This window comes from Anomalospiza imberbis, unplaced genomic scaffold (assembly GCF_031753505.1).
Source record: "Anomalospiza imberbis isolate Cuckoo-Finch-1a 21T00152 unplaced genomic scaffold, ASM3175350v1 scaffold_77, whole genome shotgun sequence".
Taxonomy (NCBI): Eukaryota; Metazoa; Chordata; class Aves; order Passeriformes; family Viduidae; genus Anomalospiza; species Anomalospiza imberbis.
The window spans coordinates 1-26,434 of NW_027100387.1; the positions used below are offsets into that span (position 1 = coordinate 1).

The window sequence follows — 26,434 nt, forward strand, 5'->3', positions numbered from 1 at the left end:
GCAGGTCCTTGGCAGGACCTGCTCTGAGTGGGAGATTTGTGGGGGAGTCACAGCTTGGCTTCATCGAGGGGTGAGCATTGACCGGGTGCTCACTGTGCCATGGGAATGCGTGGGACGGGCCCTGAGCCCCAGAGCTGGGGCCACACAGATAACGGGAGGCGGTTCCTGCGTGGGCGGACGGCCCCGGGAAGGTCAGGGACCGGTGAGTGCTGCCGAAAGATAGGAAGGAACACTACTGAAAAGGGCCTGCACACAAAACAGAGATTACTCCATGAATAGATCTTAAGTAAAGGAAAAATGCTTCAGAGAGGTCATAAAGGGGATTTTTCCACTGACTCTAGAGGATATGAACCTCACAGAAAGGCACAAATTCACTTCTGGATTGCTAAAATGCATAAGCTTCCTGTGTAAATAATTTCTGTGAATATAAAATTGCTTACAAAGGAGTGTGAAAACCAGAATTCACTGCTTAGAGTTTTTAAAAGTCTAATAATAATTATAGTAATAGGATAAAAAAAGGACAGTATTTCCAGCGGGTGGGGGGAGGGGGGGCACACAGACAATGTTATCTTTATACTGTTACATCGATAAGATACATGCATATTCTTGTGTTTCATGCATAATTCAAACGTTCTTTTGAATTTTCTGATGTTTTGGGAACCCCTTTGTCTGACTTCTTCACACTCCAGCTTATCTGCATGACATCCTGGTTGTCAGGTCAATATATTTTATTTCTTCTTGTGTCTCCATCCTGCTGTTTCACATCCTCTGATAAGATTTTAGTTTGTCCTCTTTAAATTTAACATGGTATTCTCTAATTGTGCTCTGGTGCTCTGGTTTGTGTCACAGTTATCTTATCACTTGGACAGGTTGGTCAGTGGATGGCCTTACAATGTTTTTGGTTACACAAAAACCTTTTTTTTCACATCTTATGTTTTGCTAAGGTCTATAACACAGTACATTCATCACACTATTATTTCCATAAGTGATACCTAGCTATTATATTAATTACACTACTATTTCTATGAGCAATACATTGCATACTTAAGGTGATAGATTATATTATACCAACATGCAGCTAAAAAGAGTTATAATTTTTACTATTTCTAAATAGTTATAATCACTAACAACATGCATAGGCTAATACATAAATACAAAAGCCAATATTATCTGGTCATTTTTCACAGGAAGATTTTCATTTTGGTAATAATTTAATAAAGTAGGAAAAAATGTGATACAAGAGAGAAAATTTAATGGCCACCTTTTAAGTTTAATCAAGTTTATATATTTTTGTCAGTTAATTTTTTTTGTGACATTAGGAATAATCTCACAGGTCCCTCTGAAATCACTAGAAGTGGCTTTGTCACCAAAACTACCCACAAAATATAAAAATCATTTAAATTTTTTTCCTTCCATGTTGAAATGTAATTCAAAACTGTTTTGATCTCAATTGAAATAAATTATCAAATATTGAACGTATTTAATAATGTATAAAAATAAGGTTCAATTGGGAGTGATGTCATTTCAAGAAAAATAATTTTGAACAGTCAAATTTTATATTTAGAATTGGAATTTCAGACAATATTTTTCACTAAGAATAGTGAATGGGCTTTTCACAACCAGTGTGGGATTATGACAAAGTATGAATTTTAAATGAAAAATCTCTTCTGGAAATTGACTTGAATTTGTTTTATTATATGTTTGCCTTACAGAAATTTTGGGTGATTGTTTTAGCCATTTTGATGCTTTTCCCAGCCATTCTTTTGTTAAATATTATTTGGAATGGATTATTTTTCACAAACCCCAATAACTTCCTGCTATCAAAGGGTTTTGGTGAAGCAGCTCCATCTGCCTCTTGCTTCCTTGTTAATCTGACTGTTGCAGGTTTGCATCAGTTCAATATTTCTCCTCAATCACACCCAAGCACAGTTGTCAGGTTGCTGTTCTCGTGCTGCTCCCAGCTTTGTTCTCCCTTAATCGCAGTTCCCTGGCACTGAGCCCAGGCAGGAGCAGACCCTGGTGAGCATGAACTTGTGTTTCATTTGCCTCAAGGGCTACCATAAAAATTCCCCATGGCTCTGATCAGTACAAAATGGAAGATCTGTTTGCAGAAGATTAGAGAGCCAAACCAGGTATATTTCCTGCCATGACCTGCTCAAACCTGCTGTGTCAATTCCTCCTGTGTGGCTGTGCTTCAGGTGTCTCCTGTTGTGAGCCAGGACCTGATTCAGCAAGTAACATCATTGGTTTTCAGAGTGAGAGTTGGGACAAGCAGCCACAGCACCCTGGCATGTTTACATGCTTTTGTGTCTTCTGCCAGCAAGTGTTCAACTCCCAGTTTATCAGGAAGTGAGTTAATTTTCAGGTTACTAGTCCAACAGCTGATAGTAAATTATCATGGTCTCTCCCATTCCTCTTCCCTCTGTGAATTTCACTGTGCATCTTCTGTCACAAGTTTTCCTGACAAGCTGAGAGGGTATCATACTAAAAGTTCTCTTTCCAGTTTCTGTCTAAATTCAATAATTGAATTTTTAAAAAATCTTAATACTTTATATTTTCTTCCCAGATTAAAAAAAAAAATAGTATATCTTTGTCTTGGGTGGAAACCCATCATTCATTGCAGTTTTCTCCTGGAATGTTATTTTACTTTCATTTATGTGGTTGCATCTGACAGTGCATGGAAATACAATGTAATTTTCATATGGAGAAATCTTGACAGCTCTTTTCCCCTCAATGTCAGAGTGCAGCCAAACTGAGACAACGATAACTGTCTAGTACAATGGCTTTAGTAAAGGCTCTTCATTAGTCAATCTGCATTAAAAACATGTTGCCAAAGCTATTTTCATCTGGGGAAATTACAATGCTTTTAAAATAATTTGCAACTTCCAAAAGAGGGGAGAGAGACATCTGGTCTTCTGAAAAGCAAAAATGAGAGAAATGTTGAAAGAATGCAACAGGAAACATTAGGCAAATGCATTTTTAAGAGGAGAGGCTGAACTCTGAAGTGTATTTCCATGGTGCTGTAATAAAATGGATGAGGAAAAGATTAATCCCGACTGCTCTGTTTTTGTTCTGTTAAATATATTCCTTGGAGTTGATAAGGAAAGCAGTGTGATCAGAAAGGCTGTTTGTCTGGGCTCTTTGGTGTACATGGACTCAAACTGTTTGTCACACATCTAATGTTGTGTCTTTCCTGTTAACCAACGTTGTTCCCTACTTTTCAGCACCCAGGTGACTGTGGAAGAGGTGTTGGTGGCAGGTTTGCCCGAAGGGAACGAAGGTATCTCTGGTTGCTTAGTGCTGTTTAAGGAGAGGCAGAGTGCAGCCGGCCATGCAGCCGCTGCTGTTTCACCAGCAGGCTCTAGCCCAGCTCCAGCTCTCTCCTCCGGTCAGGCGGCAGTACCTGTGGCACGGTACTGCCTGCCTGCGGCCCTGGAGGCAGTGCTGGGCACGGCGGGGCCGGGGGCTGAGGGACCCGGGCCAGGGCAGGACATGAGCTGGAAACATCATTACAGCAGAAGCACGGAGAAGGAAAAGGAGAATGAACAGAGGTGTCTTTAAAGGGCTTCACTGGATTACATGGCAAGAAAGCTTTTCCTTCTGCTCTTCACCGATTCTGGAATAAATGTGGTCCCTTTTTTTCAGAGCCGTTAGTCTGGCATCCTCCAGGAGGTCAAATTTACTCAAAACCGCTACAGTACTTTTCCAGTGCTACCATGTCACACCTTTTCCGAGGTGACTGATGAAGTAGAGTGCTCCTAGCAGTGTACAAAAACATCTCAAGTACCTAAAATCCTAAGATCTGGGAATGCTAAGGAAACAAGGGCTTTGTTACAGGAAGAGAGAAATGATTCTACATTTCTTTGGATTCAGCCAGTGGAAGCCTTTTGGTGTATCTTACTTGGATTTTATGTGAATTCAGCATTGCCACACCACCGTGCTACTTTATACCCGCTTGAGGGGAAAACTTGATATGAGCAGGAAATTGAAGCAAGCCTTCCTCATTTCATTGTTCTTTCAGCACAGGAATGACAAATATCAAGCCAGAGCACAAGAGAATTGCTTTAAACAGAAATTGCCCTATAAAGTCTAAGCAGGCTGGTTGTTCTGGGTATTTCTACAAACAGAGTTTGGGATATATGTCCCTATGATGCCAACTCAAGGAATAGCCTGCTGTTGTGCCAATGTGACTACCAAAACAGCAGGTAGCTGTAGCAGTGGTGTATGTGTGGAAATGTACGTTGTCTGCAGGTTCCTGTTTGCATTTAGAAAAGTTGAAAGGCTGTGTACCAGAGCCCTTGTCAAGGTGCCTCATGGATGTGTGGGTGTGCTCAAGGATTTGTTCTCCTAGCACAGATCACTCTGGACACTTGCAATGTGCTGCCAAGTGTCATTGCACAGACAGCCAGGTTAGGGTTACTGCCTTAATGTCTGATCTTGGGTTTTAAATACTGATTTCTTGTTTTGAAAGTGCTTGCAAATATATGTCAACTGACTACCTTTTAGAAAATACCTATGGCCATTTCAGAAGTAATTTTAAACTTTGTGTTTCTTTTACTTGCAGGTGCACAGAACAAGATCTGCACTTCGTTGAGAGCTAGAATGACTTCTTTTGACCCAGAACCACATACAAAGAACAAAACTTGCCCAGAATTTGTTGTTGTCCTAAATGAACTCATGACAGACTTCAGGGTAGAATGAGCAAAATGGGAAACATTTTGCACAATGCGAGAGTTCCCCCTGTGAGGGTGAGACTGTGTTGATTTCATCAGGTTCTGACTCTCCAAAAATCATTCATTTGCTGCTTGAGAAGCTCAGCAAATCAGGAGTTTTGTCTCCACTTAAGAAATCCCTCAAGACACTTGCCTAACACAGAAGACAACATGGATTTTAAAAATGTAGTTAAATCCCAGGCAACTTTTTCCTGCCTGAGGGATTTGTCAGAGGATGTTGATGACCTGCTTCATTTTAACGGTGTGGTTGATGTAGGTGCTGGAAGAGTGGAGGAATACTGCAGCAGACAGGTGCCTTCCCACCCCACCGATGTAACCACTTGTCACAAAGGCAACTGTTGCCTTAACACACAAGACACTGGATCTCCTCAGTCTCTGGCAGATGTCCAGGCATGTAAAAGGACTGGGCTGGGCAGACCTCTAACCAGGAATTCCCTGCTGGGTGAGCAGGCAGACACTTCCATAAGTAATCTCACCGATTTTGAAAAAGATGACTCTGAAAATTCTGCCACTGTTCTGGAGATTTATGCAGAAAAAGTAACAAGTGTAAGTGATGACTTTTCTGATGATGACTTGGAGTACTTTGAATGTTCAGATGTGCTGACAGTGCATGAAGATGAAATCTGGAAAAAGAAATTACAATTTTTATTAGAAAGTGATGATGAAGATGATCTAAAACTGAGTAAGGATTGTGATGGGTGTGCTTACTTCCTCAGTGAAATGCCTTGTGTGCTCCAAGTGTCAGATAACACTACGCCTATGGATACCCCCATTGGCTTCTGTGAGCATCAGTCAAAAATCAAAGGAGTAAATGTAAGGAGAGACCCCTCTATGTACAGCCAGTCAGCTCTGCAGACAGAGATGACTCTCACTGTTGGACACCACCGAGATAAAAGTACCATTTTGAAAGACAAAGAGAAGAATCAAGTGCCTGTTGCTTCTGCAGCCACTGGAAATGAACATCCCAGAAGTGAAGAAGAGACTAATGGAAGTGGCCATCTGGCTGCAGGTTCCTCAAGGGACGAACCAAAACCCATGGACGCTGTCCCTGCCCAGGTAGATTCCTCTGCCAATGGCATAGGTGCTGCTTGCACAGATCAGGCTTCGGGGACGACAGAAACCAGCCCCGACGGGGACGTGCTGGGGGAAAGCTCACTGCTGCTGGAGGAGGGGAGAAGGAATGTGCCAGAGGGAAATGCACTGCACGCTGTCAGTACCTTAACAGAAAGTCTGAGGAGAAACCTTTTCAAGCTGCTAAACCCTATAGAACTTTGCAGATATGTAAGTACTATAGGACAGTCTTTCCAGGCTGCAGCAGCAGGTAGGGAATCCAGAGCTCCGTCTCCCAGTCAGGAAGGTGTCTGTTCAGCAGAGATTCCTGAGGAGGCAGAAAGCGTGCAAATGCAGGCTGGGCTGTGTGCAACAGAAGAGGCAGATAAAGAAAGTCACTGGGAAAGGAAAAGGACTCAGGGGCTGTCTGAGCAAAACCAGATGCCAGATGAGAAAATCTCGTTTGGGGTAAGTAACATGTTTATCATTTAACACAAAGAGCTGCTCCGCTGAACTCAATGCTTGTCACAAAATAATGTAAAATCAAAATTACTTTGAAAGATACTATTCATGCACTTCTGAATGACAGCTACGGCTGGGAGGGAAATCTGGGTTTAGAAAAGGCCCAAGTAAAGCCTAAGCTGTTCTAATTATAGAGTGAGCCTGATAATGGTGAGAGTCACTAATGGGCCTCTGGACAGCTGGATGGGGAAATCTGATATGGAGGCTATTGCACAGGTCTTAGCAAAGTAACGCTTCTTTCAATCCAGAAAGTTTCTCAAATACCTGTTGGTATTTGAGCAGAGAATGCTTTGATTTACTTTCTTTTCAATCTGTATGCAACAAACAAAACCATCCTCCACTTATGGTGCCGAAAACCTAAACCAAATCAGCAGGGGTTTGCTCTGGTTTTGTAACAACAAAGGGAATTCAATGCAGAGTTCATGTTACAGAGGTGAATGGAGCTCTGTGATTTTTAAAAATAAAACAATGAAAGAGTTGGATATTACAATTGAAACATACAAACCAATTAAAAGTTCAAACCCCTGCGGTACTCTCCATGTACTAGTATATTTTATACTGTTGGTAAAAAATGAGCTGGAGAAATCACTACAGTTGTAGAGACTGGTATGATGCTGTACCAGTTTTCCTAAGTGGGAAAATTGAATAATAATTTTTATTTCACTTTGTAAAGACTCAAGATATATAAATACTATTAAATAATGAATAATCTTGTTATCCCAAATTTTTCTGGTTTGAAGGTGTGTAGCTAATTGCACAGAAAAAATCCCATTTGTCACAAAAAAGTTTTTTCCAGTTGCACATACTTTTCTTCGGCTGATCATTTGGGCAAAAATATCTCCCAGTTCTGCGTGTAGTGTCAGTGTATTGGAATAAAATTCCAATCCCATCTGAGGAGCACATGATGTCCTTATGATGGGGAATACCCCTCACTGGAATTAACCTCCCAAGTCTAGTGCAATAATTTAAATCCCAGAAGCCTCTTAGTCAAGAGCAGCTGTCAGGTGCCCGGCATAAATTTCAGAGCAGCCAATTAGACTTTTGTTGTGCGTAGTCAGTATGTCTGCATTTCCATGGCCAAAACTTTTCATTGGATAAAAAATGAGTATTGGTGTACACAAAAGGACGAGACACCAGCCCCCCATTTTTAAACGTGTGTATGACAGTGAAATTCAGGTGTAGGTTCAAAATTATATGGTCTTGAAAATGTGCCAAGCAAAAGCATCCCGCCTGAATACTGCTCCTTTTTTTGGAGCACTAGAAAAATGTGGACAGCTTCTCACAGCACCCATATAGTAAACCAGAAACTCCTCCGAAATCTGCCTGTGTAATCTAAGAGAGGTAAGAACTAATCTATTGCCGCACACGGGTTTCTGTAAAAGTACCCTGGGGCGTTTGCTGGAGCCTAGCGTGAGACAGCTCTGCGGGAGCAAGGGGAGGGGCTCGCAGCAAACCCCACAGCTGACTGCTTCGGAAGGGTGTGGTATTTTCCCTGTCCATGTGGAAATCAGGTCTGCTGAGGGGTACAGAGCAGCCACGGGATCGCAGCACTAATTACCCAGGGATTTACACTTCCCCTTGGCGCCAAGTGTTTGAACTGGAGCAACCTTTGCAATGTGTCTTGTGTGGCACCTGCTGTGCCGAGTGACTTCTCCTTCCGTTAGATAATTAAGGTGGGAGGCCCCTCACTCCTTTCACGACCTCATGGCCTAGCCCCAGGTGAAATTCTTTATTTACCTGGTGCTTCAGAGCAACTTCATTAATAATAGGTCCAAGACCAACGGTGCCAGCTGTGTGATGTTGCATAGTGTACAGAGAGCCAGGAGGCTTTGCTGGGTGTCATTGGGGAGATGGTCTCTGTTAGCAGACAGCCAGTGCCCTGTCCCTGTCAGAGTTCAGTGGTCAGCCAGAACCCTGTCCCTGTCAGAGTTCAGTGGTCAGCACCCTTGGGTCCCTATCAGTGGTCAATGTTCAGCACTCTTGGCACAAGGTGCTGTTGTCACTCGTGGGTTACAGAGCTATTATTCATTTTTTCCCGTATCAGAACAGCCTGTTCACATAAAATCTGAGAGATGCTTGGTTTGACCTTCCCAAGACAAATTTCTGTCACTTTTAGAAAATTTTCAATTGTGTTATCCAAAAAGAAGAGAAGCAGAACTGGCACAGAAGTTCCAGGTAACTGGGCATCTGGCTGAGATGAGAGCTCGGCATTGCAAGGGAATGGTCTGGGCCTCAGCTGTGCCAGAGGGGCTGAGCTCTGTGTCAGAGCAAGCAGGGGAGTCCTGCTTGCAGTAACTGCAGCTCATGACGCCCGCCCTGCTCATTCAGTAGGATCTACCCTAGGAATGCCAGATAACATCCCATTTTGTTGCCCATGTCTTAAGTTGGCTCCAGTCTTTCCTGGGAGATACACCAAGAAAAAATCCCTTAGAAAATCTGTACTGCTTTGGAGCATAGACTCCTGACAGCTGTGCATGGTCAGCCTGTTCCTCTTTGTTGCTGGCAGAGAACTCACTTTCCATCCTTTAAAATATTATAGTTCTTCCTCTTTTTCTGCCTTTTGAGCAGGAACAGCAGGATGCTGGCAGGATGTGCCTGTCAATCTGCAGGACAAAGCACAGCTCAGGTCTTTTGTTTCACCTGTCTAAAGTAGTTGAAATAACTACAGATATTGAGGTATTTCAGCTACTCCATGGCAGGCGTGCCATTTAAAAGAGAGTGTCATTTTAGGAAAGGGGAATTTGAGTGGCATTGCATGAAACGGGGAAGTGGCAAGATCCACTAAGGTGGATCGCTGGAGAACAATATAAGTAAAAGCAGTCCCAAATGTAGTGGATTTTGAGGGAGCTGAGACCCAGAGGCAGTGATGTACTTTTAGTCTGTATTCTAGGGATTGTTTGTTACACTCCATTTGTGCAAACAGAGGGATATAGATGTAAGGTGGGGGCTTTACTTGCAAAGGAGAATTACCTTGCAAAACTATTTCTGCTTAAAAACCAGTGAGAAACTATGAGGTAAAATTGATTAGCTTCATTACAAATCCTTCTCTAAGGAGCAACACTTTCAGATTCAGACCCAGGAGGTTAATTTCAATCCATTATGTTGATAGTTACAAGTCACAAACTTGACTATTGACAAATATTTAAAAAATAAAAAAAAGGTTTAAAAAATTGCAAGTCTTCAGGCCTGTGTCAAGCTGTAGTTCTAATTTTTAATTACATTGCTCTATTTTCCTTCTTTGAAGAGTCAAGGTGCTAATCTTAAAAGCGTTACCCAGAATTGTGAGAACCTCTGTATGGAGCCCAGAACAGAAAAGGAAGGCATCTTCAGGGCTTGTGAGAGTGCAGGAACCAGCCATCTCTCTGCTGAAAACACGCTGCAAGTAAAGAATGCAGATTTACAGACCTCTTCTCTTCACTGTGCTCCTTGTGAAAAGAGAGGAGGTTGTCACCAACAGGTCTTCTCCGGACAAGAAATTATTAGGAATGGCAAAAAGTCAGAGATTAACGTTTCCCCTTCTCCTCTATGGGATATGGACTCTCTTCCTGATAAGCAGGAATGCTTGTGTGCTGTTCTCTCTTCTGCAAAGCTGTGTGATGAGCCAGTGGAGGGAGAGCAGAGGTCTGGGCTTCACATATATGACAGCAGTAACCCAGATATTCTCTGCAGCCGATCAGCCAATGAGGCTGTGTCTGAAGCTAGTCCCAAGTCAGTCCTGGAATCTGGAGAACCTGAGTGCAAAGGAGATGCTGACATATCTGCAGTGCATGACAGGCTGTGGAAACTTCTTCATGAAGATGACTCAGACTCTCGAATCCCATTTGAAAACAGAGGCATCCCAAGTTTAGGTACAAGTCTGACAGATATCCAAGTCACGGAACTGAACTTTGTGCAGGAGACCTCTTCTGATCATCCTTTGCCAATGGATTTGATAGAAGAGCAGGAGCCCATCACAGAACCAGCTTGTAACCCCAGAACTGAGAAAGCTTACTGCAATGTTTCTGATATCCTCCTGCAGAGAGCTGCAGCATATGAGAATGCATCCATAGGAAACATTTGTCTTGCACAAGTGGTAGGAACAGATGGTGTCTGTCTAAATTCTGGCACTGGGAATGAGAGGGAAACACCATCCATTTGTGTTTCAGCAAGCAGTGTCCTCCTAAGTACCCAGGAGTGCTTGGAGCCAAATCCAATGGCCATGGACAGGAATGGATCCACTGTGGCTTGGGAAGGGAAGCTTGCTTTTGATAATGCTGCCCAAACATGTGAAGCAGATTCTCCTCAAAGGTTACAAAATACTCAGAGGGGTAATTTAGCATGTCCCAAATCTGACATATCAGATATGTCACAGGAGACAGTTAGACAGTTACTTCACACTGAATACAACATACCCATGACAAATGAGTCTGTACCTGGAGAAGGCTGTCATTTTACAGACTGCTATCCAGTGAGAGGAAAACTGGCTTATTTCCCTGGAGAGGAAGACATTTTCCCCAGTGAAAATACCAGTCAGTTTACACATGAAGAACAGTCTTCTGTTAACACCATACATAAAAGTTGTATAGTGAATTTACCAGAAAAAGGAAATCACTTAGGCTTGAGTGCACCAAATTTCACTAATTCTGACAGCTACCATCTTTCAAGAAATAATGGCTGTCAGGATTTTCAAATTGTTTCTAATGCACAGAAATGCAGTAATGTAATGCGATCGCCTAGTTTAATTCAGGTTCATGAAACTGTAACACATAAGAATCTACCCCAAAATACAGACCAACTGACAGAAATAGCAAAACAAGAAGGGGCAGTCCCTCCCCCTTCTGGGGAGCCATTTTTAAGAGATTTTTATCTAGAAGTGCCCAGCTGTGAATCATGTAAACCAGGAGGAGAACACAGAGAGATTTACATACCTGAGGAACACAGGGCTGAAGCTTCCTGTGACTCAGGAGTTATTCAGGTTTCAGAGAGTCAGACTGCAGCTTCCCCTTGTAATACAGCAGAACAGCATTCATTTTTTGTTCACAGCACCTTCAGGTCTGATGAAGGGTTTAGAATAGATTCTTCAAAAAATCCCACCTATTCAGCTGGAAGTGTAACATCAGCCAGTGCCCTGCTGCCCACGGAGGCTCAAAGTGAGCACCACAGCACAGCAAGTGGGGAGGATGGAGGTTCCCCGGATCGGCTACATTCCCAACAGCTGCTTGGAAACAAAACCCTGCCCTTCCTCACATCTGTAAGCCACTCAGAGGGCCTTCCCAGTAAATCTGCAGTGGCGTGTTCTGCTACAAGAAATGAGGGAAAAACTGGATCCATACAAACTGGAGTCAAAGTAAACAAAAATTTAACTACATTGGAAATTTCCTGCAAGTCATGGAAGGGTCTGTTCCAGAGGGTCCCTGGAGAAACCAAAGGGGAAGCAGCCTTGTGTGAAAATGAACATAAGATTCCAAGAGCTATTGAATATAACCCAGATGAAGCTGAAGCAAAGGCTCCTTTGCACACTTTGACTGGGTCCCAGGCTCTGAAACAGATTATGAATATTAGCACGGAGCAGTCTTGGCCTAACTCGATCCCTTCCAGCAGAATAGCTGAGGCTGAGAATTCAATTAAGTCCACTGAGTATGATAAAAAGAAGGAAGTCAGGACAGCAGAGAGTGTAGTAAGTGGTCTAGTAAATTTGCCACCAGTTGATTCAGGGAACAACCAGTGTTTTCAAGAGCAACCACCCCAGGGAAGAACTCCATCATTCTCTTTGGCATGGACCACACTTGGTCCATTCCCAGTCAATGCAGAAAGTCAAAGAAATCAGGAAGGGTCAAAATCCTGCCAGATACCAATGGCTGCTGCAGAGTCTGAGCCCACCAAATGTAAAGAGGACACAACAAAGAGCGGGCATGTAGCTGCTGGAGCTAAGAAGAAATTACCATCAGCAACTCTGTCCAAAAAACCCAGGCTGGAGGAGAGGGGAAGTGTCAGCAAGGATCCCAGCTGCGTTAAAAAGTCTGGGAAGAGCGAGGGAGGCGTGATTCATAAAGAGGAAAGAAAAGAGCAAAGGAAACTCATTTTGAAAAAGGCAAGCAAAGGTAAGAGAAAATGGATTTTCTTTTCTGTCCTTTCCCATCGTTCTGGCTACAGTACAAAATTAAGGTTATTGAAAGGCACTGCAAGCCTCTTTCAGACTGACTCAGTCAGCTAAAGCTGTCCTGCCCTCATGGAGCTTTATTTCCAGATTTAGTAATGAGTGCTATGCCAATGCCACGGAGATGAACCCCTTTCCCAGCTTGCAAGTATATTCAATTCATGAGCTTTGTAACCTATTTGAAATAATCACTGCCTCACTGGCTTCTTGGTGTAACTTTTCACAGATGAACAGCATAATGGTACTGCATAACTACACACCACCTAGCAGCTGCAAGCCCACTACTTTTTCTGTTCCCACAGGGCTGTGTTCCCAGTTATGTTCCTGCATTGCAGCTCCCAGCTGCAATTCTCCCCTCTTGGTTACCAAAGGATTTATTACTAGCAAAGTATTATTGTTAGCAGTAGGGTACCACTGATAAACAATGTTTTGAGGTCCTATGTGCTGACTGCTGACTGGTTCTGCATTGCTTTACCCTGCTGCAAAAATTACACGGATGAAAAGAGCAATATGAAACTGGTACAGGAAACAAATAATTGAAAGGAGATCCGGGTTGCTGTCAGAATCTCTAGAGGATTGCTAACACTGTAGCAGGATTGTGACCGCTGGGCAGATGAGGGATTTGTTGTTTCTATGGGTAGTTTGCAAGGACCAAGGTCTTATTTTTACCTTTTGACATGACATTTCATGTTCACATCTTAAAATTTAATAGGTCAGAGCAAGACTGAACAGTGACTAAAGGTAAGATACACATTTGTGGAGCTTTTCATACACTCTAATTACTGTGTGGTCTCATGAGACTTCTGCTTTTTCTAATCACATTTAAAAAAAACCCCAGATTTTTCTCTGTTCAAAGATGCGTCCTGTGCCAGGGAACCAGATGTGTGGGAGGAGAGACACATTCCTTCAAAGCAGAGCAAGCAAACTGCAGTGACTGTGCAATGCCTGACCTGTTTCCTTTACTTGAGGCTACACTTGCAAAATGTTTTAAACATTCAGGCTGCATCAGATAACACTGAATTTTCTTCACCTCTTTCTGCTCTGCCTCAGTCTCGACTAAAGTATGTCTGTACTCTAGAGCACAGTTGTGGCCCTTTCCCTGGCATTATGTAAAGGCTGGTTTGGTTGCTGTGGAATATACTCAGTGTTCTTTTGCATTGTTTCAGCTGCAGGAGAGAAAACTGGCCAGGGCAGGAACCTGGAGCCATTAGTTCTATTTCTAGAGCTGTCAGGTCCTGTCTGTGTCATTTTAGCCCTGATACAGAGAGGTTCACACGGCCCAGGACTCAGGGACTGCCAGTCCAGTGGGGAGACCTGGACTGGATGGGGCCTGGAACTGGGAATGGGGAAAACCGTGGCAGTGTGCCTGACCCTTTAAGTTGGGTGTTACTGGAGTAACACCAGTACACAGTAATCTGCAGAAATGGGATCCCTGAGCTTCACGTGCCGTGCTACCTCATTCAGAGTGCAACAGCTCAGAATTAACACAGTTGGAAACAAAACATCTTGCATTTTATATCTCTTACATCGAGCAGGGATGTGTCACTTGAGGTGGGGCTGTGGTGTGATCCCAAAACCTTCCTCTAAGTATATGTCAATTCCCTTTCTTTCCAAGTGCCCTCCAGCCCCCTGCCCACACCTTGCCCATGTGCAAAGACACTGGAGTGTTCTGTGAGGCAGTGAAAAATCCCAGCAGAGATCCAGGCTGGCAGGACCTTTTGGGACTTTTTCCCAGGCTGTGATCAGCTAAAAAATTCTGCTAGTTATTAATATTGAGACACAAGAAGTCAAAATTACTTGCCAGGGATTTCAGCGTTCGTGTTCTTAACACGCAATGTCAAAATGTCAAAACAGTGTAATTGTCTCCAAATCCTAAACTGTGGTTCTTCTGTTTCAAGCCCCCAGGCTGCTGAAGAAGATCCAAGCAGAGTTATTCCCCAACTGCTCTGGAAGTATTAAGCTGTGCTGTCAATTTGGTGACATTCATGGTGACTCCACCATTACATGGACTAAAGATTCCAAGGTACTGGCTCAGCTGCAGAGAAGGTAAGGGAACGTCTCTGAAGGACTGGGAGTTTCGGAGTAACTTTGCTATTCATAGGAGGCAGATCTTCTCACAATGCATTGATATTGGTCACAGTTTGTGTTACATCACCTCTCAGCTTGTTCACAGCCAGTGTCATCCAGCTATTAAAAAAATATCAAAGAAGTTTGAACCTCATTTAACCTAGAGAAGGGTGGAAATAAAAGCTCCTTAATGGCATTAACAGAATCTACCTTTTCCATTTTAATGAAATTAGTTATTTTCCTTGTAGAAGTAATGACACTCTGATCTAAAAAACTGTTTAGAATGTTTCAAAAATACAAAATTAACATTACCCAAAAGAAAAAAAAAAAACGAAAATACATTTCCATCAAAATGCACACTTCTGAGAAGATGAAAAATTTTGTAGGAAGGGTTCTTCTTAGATGTTCTTTTAAGTGGGGAGAAAAACTTGCATGAATTGCTTAAACTTTCTATTCTGATTCTTCTTGTTTTAACTCTTCTGATTTTGATTGTTGTATTGCAATATCAATTGTAGTATTAATACATTCCTTTCTCTGCTAAATAATTGTGCTGTGTTTTAACAAATAAACAGTGCAGAGAGATCAAATTTATCAGTTTTTCCGGTGATAACAAGTGAAATATGTGATAGCACAACATGCTCTGTTCCAGTGCCCAGGATGACTCTCCCATCTCTCTGGAAATAGCTGAAGCCAGTTACCAAGACCAGGGAATGTATTATTGCTGCTTGAATAACATGTATGGAAAGGTGACTGCTGAGTTTCACCTGACTGCTGCAGGTAAGCCTCAGTTTAGAGTTTTGATTAATAATAATGACAATGACAGTTTCCATTCAGAGTTTTTTACTACAAAATTATTTTTGTTTTGTTTCCTCCTAGTATTGGAACGTCTCTCAAGTTTTCAGAGTTATGAAGGTAAATATAAAGTGAAGTAGCATTGCATGGCATCATACAGAGACACACAGACTGGCAGCTCTTTGGCACAAACACATGGTTCTTGCAGGTCACCTGCTGTGTAACTGTACTCCAGGAGAAAGGCAGGCATGGAGTGCCTTTGGAATGCTTTCCCTGTGTGTTAACTGGTGTTCAGTGACACCTGGCATATGGCCTGTGCTGCAGCTAAAGATAGTGCCTTGCCAGTGGGGTTGTCATTCTTCAACAGCCTGCAGAGATCCAGGCCTTCAGTTGGCATGGTGACTTTTCTTTCTTTTCCTTGAAGAATTAAAATTAAGCATTTATTTCCTTGTGCAAAATAAAGACAGGACTTTTCATGTAGCAGCACTGTATAACTTTTAATCTGAGAATTTTAGGTGGAATTAAGGAGTGTTCTAATTCTGGCCATATCTGTGCAGTGTTTCCTCTGTGCTTTGAAAAGAAGCAATAGTGTACAGAGGCTAAACCAGAGGTAACTGCAAGGGACAGCTGGAAGGACTTCCTTGTGTTGTAGTTCTAGTCTCCTATTTATCTTCTTTACTGATGGTCCTCGAAATGTTATTATTAGAGACACTTGAAATGCAGTTAGAATTTTTTAGTTTCTCTCAGTGCTTAACTTTTTTCCCCCCTTATGAATTTTTTTTTTTTTTTGCATTTGGATTCCAATGATCATTTAAAGGGGTGAAACCCAGAGTCTTCCTTGATTTCATCTGTAACAGACTTGTTTGCTACACTCTGTCTTCTCTCCTTTTGATCTTGAACTGCCACCTTTCTCCATGCTGGCTTTAGATCGTACAGGCAAGCAGCTGCCTCTCAGGAGCTGCTTGGGGTCCCAGCCCTCAGTAATACAATTTGTGCTTCCACTGAGCATTTTTTCCCTCCTCTCTGGAGAGATGCATCTGCTGTCCCATGCCCACCCCTCTTGGTGCCTGCAGAGATTCCTGTTATGTTTTAGGTGTGGAAGAAATCGAATTCATGCAGCTGATGTTCAGAGAAGATCCCCTCAGCTCCAGCTACTTTGGTGGGACACTGCATGGAGCAATAATGACAGAGGGGCTGCACTTCGGCGAGGGGATGCACCGCAGAGCCTTCCGCAGCCGCGTGCTGCAGGGCCTGGCACCCGCCTTCGCCCCCGGCCACTCCTGCGTGCTGAAGGTGCACAGCGCCCTCACCTACGGCACCAAGAGCAGGGACGAGCTGCTGCAGAAGAACTACAGTCTGGCACTGCAGGTGAGCTGCCCCTGGCCTTTGTAATCCAGACCTGTGGGCCAAAGCTGTCCCCATGTTCAAACAGATGATCTGTTGAATGTTTTGAGCAATATTCCCATAGGCATGTCTGTTGTAATACAGGAATGCTATGTCCAAAATACTGCAAGAGAGTATGCAAAGTTATATGCAGCTGAAGCTGAACCCTTGGAAGGCTTTGGAGAAGTACCAGAGTGAGTATAAATATATATTTTTTATATATATATATGCTTACGTATACTGTCCTGTGCCATGGCAACCCACTGATTGCTAGGACTAAAGAGGAAAGAGGAAACCTGGGAACAGTGTTACAGCTCTTCCAGCTTGGTTTAGAGTTGGTTGCTGTTCATTCACTCTCTGAGATCACTGGCCACTTTTGTCTGTTTCTTACCCTCTTACTGAAAGAATTCTCAGCATTTTATTAGTTTCTGTCCCTTGATTTCAGAATCATTCAGATTTTTCTAATTCATCGCCCTGCTAATAACATCCCCTATGCCACAGTGGAGGAGGAGCTGGTTGGGGAGTTTGTGAAATACTCTGTCAAGGATGGCAAGGAAGTGAATTTCCTGAGAAGAGACTCAGAGGCTGGCCGAAAGTGTTGCACCTTTCAGCACTGGGTGTATGAGAAGACCAATGGGAACTTGCTTGTCACTGATCTGCAAGGTGAGTTGTTTGAGTAGGGGCAATTTTTATCTAGCTTATGTTCTTGTAAGAGGGCAATTTGGAAAAGAAAACTAAATCTTATACTCTTAATGGAGGAGTTGTTCTTTCACATGTACCTTAGCGAATCAGGACACTGTGTATGAGCCACATCCGCCTTTTTGTCCACCACCTAGCGATTAATGAAATAGCTGCTGAGTGAAAGACTTCAGGTGTTAATAACACCCTGGTCCTCCCCCTTTGTATTTGAATACTCACCAACAATCACTCAGCAGTGGAATGCTCCACATTTGGGTCCTGGCTAGTTTTGAAGAAATGTATTCCTTCAAAAGGAAGAATAGTGAAGAAACACCCTCGTGTTTGCTAAGTGCTACCTCAGCTCCCATGGGTGTGACTCCTCTTCAGTCCTGCAGTGTATTTGGAACAGGGGAAGACAGACCCTTCTTAAATAAAAACAGAAAAAGCTGGAATCTTAGGAAACATCCTGTATTCTTTTACATGTGAAGGCAGGAAAAATAGCAAAAAGGCATCTAAACAAGATCCCTGAATTAATTTAAAAGGAGGAGAAAGAACAAAATCCTAGCATGGGAAACAAGCTGTGATGTTGATCACCCTGACAGCTTTAAAATAGTGGCATGAGCCTGACTTCTAGAAACTGCTGGTGACACAGAGAACATCCTCTTCTTAACTGGGATGCTTTAAAATGCTTTGAAAAAAATGTGACAATTAATTAAAGCTAAAAAGGTGACTCAATAAATAATATTTAATGTCTCCATATGTGAATATTGCCCCAGAAATTCCAGTGTAAGCTAAGCTCTGTGCTTTCCTTGCTGCCTTGCAGGTGTAGGGATGAAGTTAACGGATGTTGGCATAGCAACCCTGGCCAAAGGGTGAGTGAACGTGATTTCTCAGCAGCGTGGTTGTATTTTACTCGTCTGTCTCTTCACAGTTAAATGTGGATGGGGGAGGGTGCACTGGAAATTCATTCTTGCTTTAACTTTAGAAGAAAGCAGTCCTTATCTAAGTGTTTTAACTTGTTTGTGTTCATATTTATGGAAACCCACCTGTAGAGGAAACACTTTCATTTTGTTATGAAAGAATGGGGCTACCCTGTAGATTGAGCTTTGTTTTTCCTGCATGCCTCCCTTGAAAGGGGGTTGTCCAAAGGGCATTTCACAAGTGACATGAAGGGTTCAGGTGACAGCAGGTAAGGCTCCTGGTGGTCCATCAGCTGGAGGAAGGTAGGGCTGAACACACGGGGCCAGCACTGGCTGCAGTCCGAGGTAAAAGGCAACCCGGAATCCCTCCTGCAGCCAGCAAAAGTGCCGGAACTTTGGGATATGTATTTGTGACACAAGCTTTCATAAAGACCCTTCATGGTTGTGTATTGGCCACTTCCTTGATAAACAAGGACAATTGTGAAGGGATTTGATGGTATCTCTCCCCTTTCTCTCTCAAAAACAGCAGTTCTGAGCCTTAACAAAAGATTATTCAGGACATTTCTAGAGACTGTTTTCTAGTGGTGTTGCAAAGGCTTCAGCTCTTTTGAGGAAACTTAAGCCTATGTGTAAAGATGTAGGCCTGTAATATTCTAATTTTAGTCCACTTCTCTTAAGTTAATTAAGGCTTCTAGTTATAGCACAGGCCAGCAGAGCTGTGGATAGGAGTAGGCAGTGGCTGCTGGACAGGGAAAGGGGATGGGGACAAGTGCTTTAATTTCACATTCTCCTTTGAGAATCTGGCAGGAGAAAGAAGATCTGATCATGTGTTCAGCCTTTATTCTAAATTGGACCATGTCTGTATACCCGGGATACAAGAAGAAACCTCGCAATATCACCTAAATTATTAAAAATGTGACTCTAGAATATTCTGGGAGAATCTTGAACATTTGCAAGCTGGCATTCATTCAGTTAGACTGATTTACTCTTGCAGCTGTGGATCCAAAGTAAAAGCAGTTGAAATGAATGTACATCATCCTATTACAAATCAAAAAAAGTAATAAATGTTTTAATTAGGCAACACTGTTCTCGGGAATCAGAAGATTTATAAAAATGCTTCAGTGAATGTTGTCAAGCCCACTGTGGGAAATGATTCCTATAAAAACACACATTGTGTTGGGGAGGAGGAAGTGAGCACACAATGCAAGCTGTAGTAAGGATCACTTCAGTCATATAGAAAGGAAAATAATTTCCCTAAATGAATAACCTCCTGAAAATGTTGAGTATCATTTTGTTTGTTATTTAGCTAACGGTATTCCTGCAAGATGACAGATTTTTCCTGCTCCTGTGTTTTGTTTTCATGCTCCTTTCCTGGAAAGAACATTCTCAGAATTAATGTCTGCAGTTGGATTTTTAATTCTGTGAACATGTGTGGGAAAAATCAGCTCAGTGCCCAGAGCTCCTGTGTGTTGCTGGGCCTTGCTGCTTTGGGCTGTGTTCAGCCGAGCTGCTGAGAGCTAACCTGGTCCCATGAAGGGAGAACACATGGTTCTAGTGAGCCAGAAATGCAGAGTGGGACTGGTGTGGTTTGAACAGTGCTGGCAGAGGAGGCACAGAACATATCTCTTCTGTACTCCAAAACAGAGTCTGCGATGTGTGGAGGAAAGAATTTTGATCTTTTGTTCTTGCTCTGTATGTTTTGCCAGGGAACTGGAAACCAGAGGAGCCCAAAGCAGTGTGGTGTGTGGTCAATGTGCTGCAGGAGCTGCACTGCAGTTCTGTCAGGAGAGGGCGAAATGGAGCTAGGAACAGGAGCTCCAGGGAAGCATTTTTAACGTGGCCACAGTGCCGCCCCTGAGCCTTAAAATCAGCTACTCTGTAGCTTCTGTGGCGAATGGAAAAAAAAAAAAAAAAAAAAAAAAAAACACAGCACAGTGCCTAGCTCTGTGCACGCAGTGTTCATGAGGGCCCAGGGATTTATCCAGGAATGGTGCACACTAAGGAGGGAATTAGGATCACGGTAACCCACGATTATGGTAATTAACAGGAATACTGGTTGCCAAGTCTGGATCTGAAACTCTGCCTGGTTCCAGGGCACTGACAAGTTTAGCTTTACCCCACATTGTAACAAGAGGCATTGGGGAGTTTAAGCCTGAGGGCAAATCCAACATGTCCCCTTCAGATTTAAGGAAGATTTGTTTTGGTTTGGTGCTGGATAGAAGAAATTCCCTTGCTGAGGGCAGGTGTGTTTGGCTGTGGAATTCCTGTTCTGTGGGTGTGTCTGGTGCATCCACCAACAAAACATGTATCTGTGACCTCTTGAGAGCAGCTCAGTAAAGTCTGAAGTCTCTGATTTCTCCAAGGGAGCAAGAGAACCACTGATGACCCTGCTGGACTGCAGGATAGTCTTAGGGCAGCAATGATATGCCTCTTCAACTTGCTTTGGTTAAACAAACACACAGCTTACTTGGAGAGGAGGGCAAAATCCCTTTGAGGTTCACCTGCTGTTCAGAGCCAGCTGAGTGGGGTCTCCAGAGTAGGGTCTGTCTGTCAGCAGGAGCCTGACTTTCTCAGAGCAGCAGTGTTCTCTTTAGCACTGTGCAGTCTGCCTGAAGAAGGATGTTCTCTGGATGCTGGGAATGAGCATCCTCTGTTCATTTCAGAACTAAATCTTGTTTGGTTGGTTTTGTGCAGTCACAACTCACAGTTCACCTCTGAGGAGACTGGATGTCCAGCAAACCAAGAGAACAGGGTAGAACAGGCACTGATTAAGGTTAAAAAAGGAGTCGAGCACCCTGGCCTTTTTTTTCCCCTTCTCCACCCTGAGAATTTAACCAAAAAGGATCCTTTGAAGAGCAGGTACACCTTTTTAAAATAAGCTGATGCATCTTAAAAAGCAGGCCCTGGGAGGACTGTAATAATCCAGAGGCACATTGAGGAGAAGAGGGATACAATGTGCCCTGTACTTCTCAAGGTGGGAGGTACAGTGGAGGCTGGATGAGACTGCCTTCCTCAGGAACATTCCTTCCATCCTTCCCTGAGGGGCTTGACTCCTTGAGATCCTGTAGGCAGCCAGGGGAGGGGAGCAGCATGGCATGGAAATCATGTATATGTTTAGATGGAAAGAGCTTCTAGTTCTGAAACACCTTGTGCAACAACCTTGTCTCTTCCTGGTGGCCAACAGAACTGTTAATGGAGAATGATGTAGCATGGATTTCATGTGTGTGTTACTGAGAAAGGTAGCCAGCAGACAATTTTATTCCCAACTTAATGCCGTGAAAGACAGTGCCAGGACCCAGCCCACAGAACTTTTCCCCTCTTCTGTCACACCACTAGTTACCTGGTTCCTCTCACCTCCCAATGACCCAGTCTGAGTTTCTGTGGCAGTCGATGCTTCTCAAGCCAGCATGGGTACAAGAGACTTGCTTAATGTTTTCAAGTTGCTTATGAGTCAGCAGTCATACTCTGCCTCCCTGTGCTGAAAATGAATCTTGAATTCCCATTTGGTTTTTTTTTTTTCCCTTTGTTACTACAGATACAAGGGGTTTAAAGGCAACTGCTCCTTTTCCTTCATTGAGCAGTTCAGAGCCCTCCACCAGTGCAATGAGTACTGTGAGATGCTGGGGCTGAAATCTCTCCGAACCACTCATCAAAAACAGAGGAAAGCGACATCCACTAAAAGCAAAAATCTGCCAAACTCATCAACAGTAAAGAAAATGGTGCCCAAGAAGGCAAGAGAACCTAGAGACTTAATTTATTCAGAGCACTGAGTCTCACTATCCCACCCTGTGAAACTACTCCTGAGGACATGGAGCAGTGACACGCACCAGTGACCTGAGGGGATAACTTTAGTCTTTTGCCTTTTGACATTGTTTTGGAATCATCCTGATGCTGATGTCAGCAACAAAGGAAAGAGATGATCTTGTGCTCCTGGTGCCTGAGATTTAACACTGGGGCAAAGTTTTGAAAACAAACTAAGCCATCTCCTGGATTTCCTTACAGGCTTCTGTGGACTGGTATTGGAGAAGAACATCTCTGTGTCTACATCAATGGCCCACATCAGTGGTTCAGCTGCTATGGAAACATCAATATATTTAAGATGCCAACTACAAGTTTTGCACAGTATTGCATATGCATATGCATGCTGGGTTACTTAAAACTAGAAGTCAGGAAAGGTGAAGTTTGGAACACACTGATGAATATTAAAGTTACCACTTCCATTGCAAATCAGAGCATAACATCCTTTGAGCCTAAATCTTGGACTATTCAGTGGGATTTAGGCTTCTCAGTGCACTGCTGGTACCTGGCTTTCTTTAGGCCTTTGGAAGTTCCTACAGAGGATGCCTACTCTTTACAATAGTGTTCAGAAGAATTTCTGTGAGGACATTGTGACTGTTTCCAAAACAGGAGGTTTAGAACATAAGGGGCTTGAGTGTGGAGGGATGGGAACAAAACTAAAAGCATTGGATAAATGGTGTTTCAAGTTAGAGGCAATAGATTTTTATCAGAATTTTGGGAAGTGTTCTGTTTGAAAAATGCCATGAGCATCTCAGCTAATTAATACTTCAAATGTATGTTGTAGTTTGGTCCCAAAGTCAGAGATGGAATTTCACTCTACTGGCTAATTGCCTGCAGTTTTATTGTCCTGGTCAGTTCAATGGAAATCACAAGCTGACCTCTCAGAGGTAAACACACTCCTATTCATGCCAAGGAAATCCACATTCCTAATGATGACAGTATAGTGATGATTCCTTAAGATGTCTGGTGTGCTTTACATTGGGGATCTGGAAGTGCATGTATGAGAGTATGGATTTCTCACATATTCTGGTGCTTTTGCCTCTAAAAGAAGGAGCAGAGTCATCCGGCTGTGCACGTACCACTGTTGTTTATTCCTCAGCACAGTGGGAAGATGTACTGCCAGAGGTCCCAAACCTTCCTGACCTGATGCCTTGTCTGCCAGGAACTATTTAGTGTGATAATGGCGTTTGATAGACTGGACACAAACACCATTGTCACACTCCACAGCTCTGGGAGCAAGTCCTTAGCCTGTGGAAGGAGTGGTGGAGGCACACCGCAGACTTCAGCAGAGACCTGCAAAACACACCCAAGAGCAGGTTTGTGCATATTTATATGTGGCACATTGGGGTCCTCACAAGGAGGTAGGACAGAGGATCCTGAATTGGTTTGATTCCATACATTTTCGAGGGGTGAGACAGAGCATACCATTTAACTAAAATATAACACCACAGTTTGAGGTGAATATTGTGTCTCTGCTAGCTGTGGGAATGTAAAAGCTAAGTGGCTTTGAGTGCCTTTACAGACAAGGGAGATGGACAGCACCTGAGAAAGTAATCTGTACTATTCTGGAGGCAAATTCCTGAGGAGAGGGATGAGTCATTTCTGCTAGGGCTTGTGTCTTCCTCTAAGTGGTGGAGTCAGCCCAGAGTCAGCATCAGGCTTTTGTAGCTATGTGAGATCTGAGGAATCACAATGCTGGGGATTACATTTGATTTTCATATACTTGTTTTTAGCAGCGTTTTTGAGCAGCCCACATACAAGACAGCCAAGCTGGTCTCTAGTCCTGGCCCCACTTCCCCTGTGCTATTCCATGATGCTCTTCTGGGACACATCAGCACCTGTGCATCAGGGAATTAAGCTCTAGGGTCCATAGCTGTGGTGCTCGTCTCTGCACAGGCTAGGTGTTTCAGAGTGTTTCTCTCTGTGTTTAGCTAGCCAAATAACATTTCTGCACACTCTCAGTGAGTAGAAAACATCCCATAAAAGATTATGTGGACTAAGGAGTGGATTAAGAGCACACAAGCATGCTGCACAGGGAATTGTAACCCATGGAAATTCAGTTATATGCCATCATCACATCTGAATGCTGCAGAGAGGCAGAGAAAACAGAGAAGGAGGAGCACATGGAAGGGGGGAGGTTAGAAACCAGGGCTGGGGTGAACAGCAGTAGTTTTATTTTTTGTAAGTACTGAAAATTGAACTTTCTGGCTCAAAAGAGAATCCCCTGTGGACTGGTTAGAAGCCTCTTGGGAGGGGATGCAGTTGTCTTTTTGTGCCAAAAGATGAGAATGAGATGTCTTGCTGTAGTGCTTTTACACTCCCCTCTCATTTAGTTTTACGCTCGGAAATGCATTCCCATTTTACATACTGGGGAGAATTTGCTGCCCATGTGTAGTAAACCCAGACTCTCCAATAGTCTTCTGGATCTGGTTCTGCTTTAGCAACAGAGTGTTAAATAAGCTAAAGCCCTCAAAAGGCTCATCCTCTGAGAACTCCTCCCTGGGTTTAGCCTTCTCATCAATCCCTTTTTGTGAAGGGAGCACAGAGCTCACAAATCAACCCACTCAATTCTACAGCATCAAATGCCTGCACAGCGGTGATACCAAGGCACCAGATGAGCTGCTGTCCACCTGTACTGACACACCTGAACCACCAGCCTGCTCTTTACAGTGTAACAGGGGTCTCCTCACCTGTGATCTAACTTTATATCTTACCTGGATCTTCTTCCCAATTGTAATATAGTTCAACCAGTGTTTATAGGTCAGGGCAGACTTAGTAGGGCTCTGGATTGGTTTAATTATTGATTTACATCAAATCTCAGGGAAGGATTTGTGATAACTCAGTGCCACAAGCTGGCAGTAGAAGCTGGGTTCTGAGTGCCCTTTGCTTGTGGACAGAACAGCAGAGAAATGGAGCTTCAGTGTCTGGTTACCAGATCAGGCTGTTTCATTTCTCCAGTGTGATTATTACAACAGTAATAATCTGGCATTCCCATCCCTGCCACAAAAGCAAGCCTAGAAATGCTCAGACATGGCTGACATCCAAGGGATTTTCATGTCCCACTGGTTCTGTCTGTGTTTTGAGTCTGTAGTGTTGCAGTGGGACAGAGCTGAGCATTTGAACACACACACAAAACAGGCAGATGTGCAGATCCACAGGTCAGGCTCCTATGTAGTCCCAGATATGAAGGAGACATCTCTGAAAGAAGGAGGCGAGCTGCAGCACACCCTGAGCATCCCATGGCACTGAGTCTTTGGAATTAATGATGGCAAAAACCCAGTAATGCCAGAACATTCTGTCAGTAAGAATGCAGCTGTAGCCCTGAGGTCCACAGGGCTGGTTTTGGTAAATGTGCCTATGCTGCAGCTGGTGAGAGTGAGAAATGAATGCCAAAGGGACAGAGGTGCTGTACCTGGCTTTCTAATTCACCTCAGTGTTGGTGTCTTCCCTTACCTTTTCTCATACACATTTTACTCAGCTTTCTCTCTGCAGCAGAGGGGAAGGATGATGCAAATTCCTACTAATGAAGCTCCCTGAGGAAAAGCCTGGCAATCCTGTGCAGAGCAGGAAAGCCCAGAAATCCTGGCAAAAGGACTTGACTTCACTGCAGAACATGTAAGGGGAAAGCAAGGCAGCTGATGCCACTGCAAACAGGCAATTTTTAGTCCCTCAGCTATGTGGAAGCTTCCAGCAAATCAACAGGAATATTTCCAAGACAAAATATCATGCAAGAAAGAGAAATGGTTGCTAGTTTTTAGTACTGCAAGGGGAAAAAAAAAAACAAAATAATGGGAAAGTTTAAAGTTACAGGGAGAAAACAAAGCATAAACATCAGAGAAAAAAAATCCCCTTTTTGCTTCTCTTCTGCTGGACATCTGTGTAAAGAACATCATTGGGATGTTCCAATGCAGAGGAGCACTGTGAAGAACAAATGGGCTTTCAAGAGGGTTTTTTGAGATGGGTCACAGAACCTGTCCTTCCCACATGGCCAGACCTGGAAGCATTTCTGGTCCCCCAGAAAGTCTGTCAGTTTCCCCACCACCCCATTCCTTAAAAACAATAAACAGGGTGGTTTGCCCTACCCTAACAAAAGCCTCATCTCTTTCTAAGTGCAGGTAGAGATCCCTAGGTCCAAGACATTAAATCCTGTTAAATTACACAGTTAAGCCCTGGGCATGTGTAGATATTTTAGTATGCTGAAGTGCTTAGTGTTGGAAATCCACCTGCACTATTTTATTTTTCTTAATATCTTTTAGCATTTCCTTTTCCTCGCATGAATTTTGCTCAGGAAGGCACTTACCATCAGAGACAACAGCCAAAGGATCCTCTGGTGTGTTGTTAGGGCTTGGCAGAAC

At 43.3% G+C, this 26,434-nt stretch overlaps 1 protein-coding gene across 2 annotated transcripts; it reads left to right on the forward strand.

Moving 5' to 3' along the window:
• Positions 1–4,541: 4,541 nt before the first annotated feature.
• On the forward strand, positions 4,542–23,037 carry LOC137467738 (alpha-protein kinase 2-like). Of its 2 annotated transcripts, XM_068179171.1 has the most exons (10): positions 4,542–6,251; positions 9,550–12,385; positions 14,340–14,487; positions 15,158–15,285; positions 15,385–15,420; positions 16,394–16,668; positions 16,789–16,877; positions 17,129–17,346; positions 18,185–18,233; positions 21,817–23,037. In XM_068179171.1, the coding sequence occupies exons 1-10, from the start codon at positions 4,884–4,886 to the stop codon at positions 22,049–22,051; spliced, it is 5,382 nt and encodes a 1,793-aa protein (XP_068035272.1). In that variant the 5' UTR covers positions 4,542–4,883; the 3' UTR covers positions 22,052–23,037. The 2 variants fall into 2 exon arrangements, with proteins under 2 accessions (XP_068035272.1, XP_068035273.1); XM_068179172.1 differs by lacking the exon at positions 15,385–15,420.
• The last annotated feature ends 3,397 nt before the right edge of the window (positions 23,038–26,434 follow it).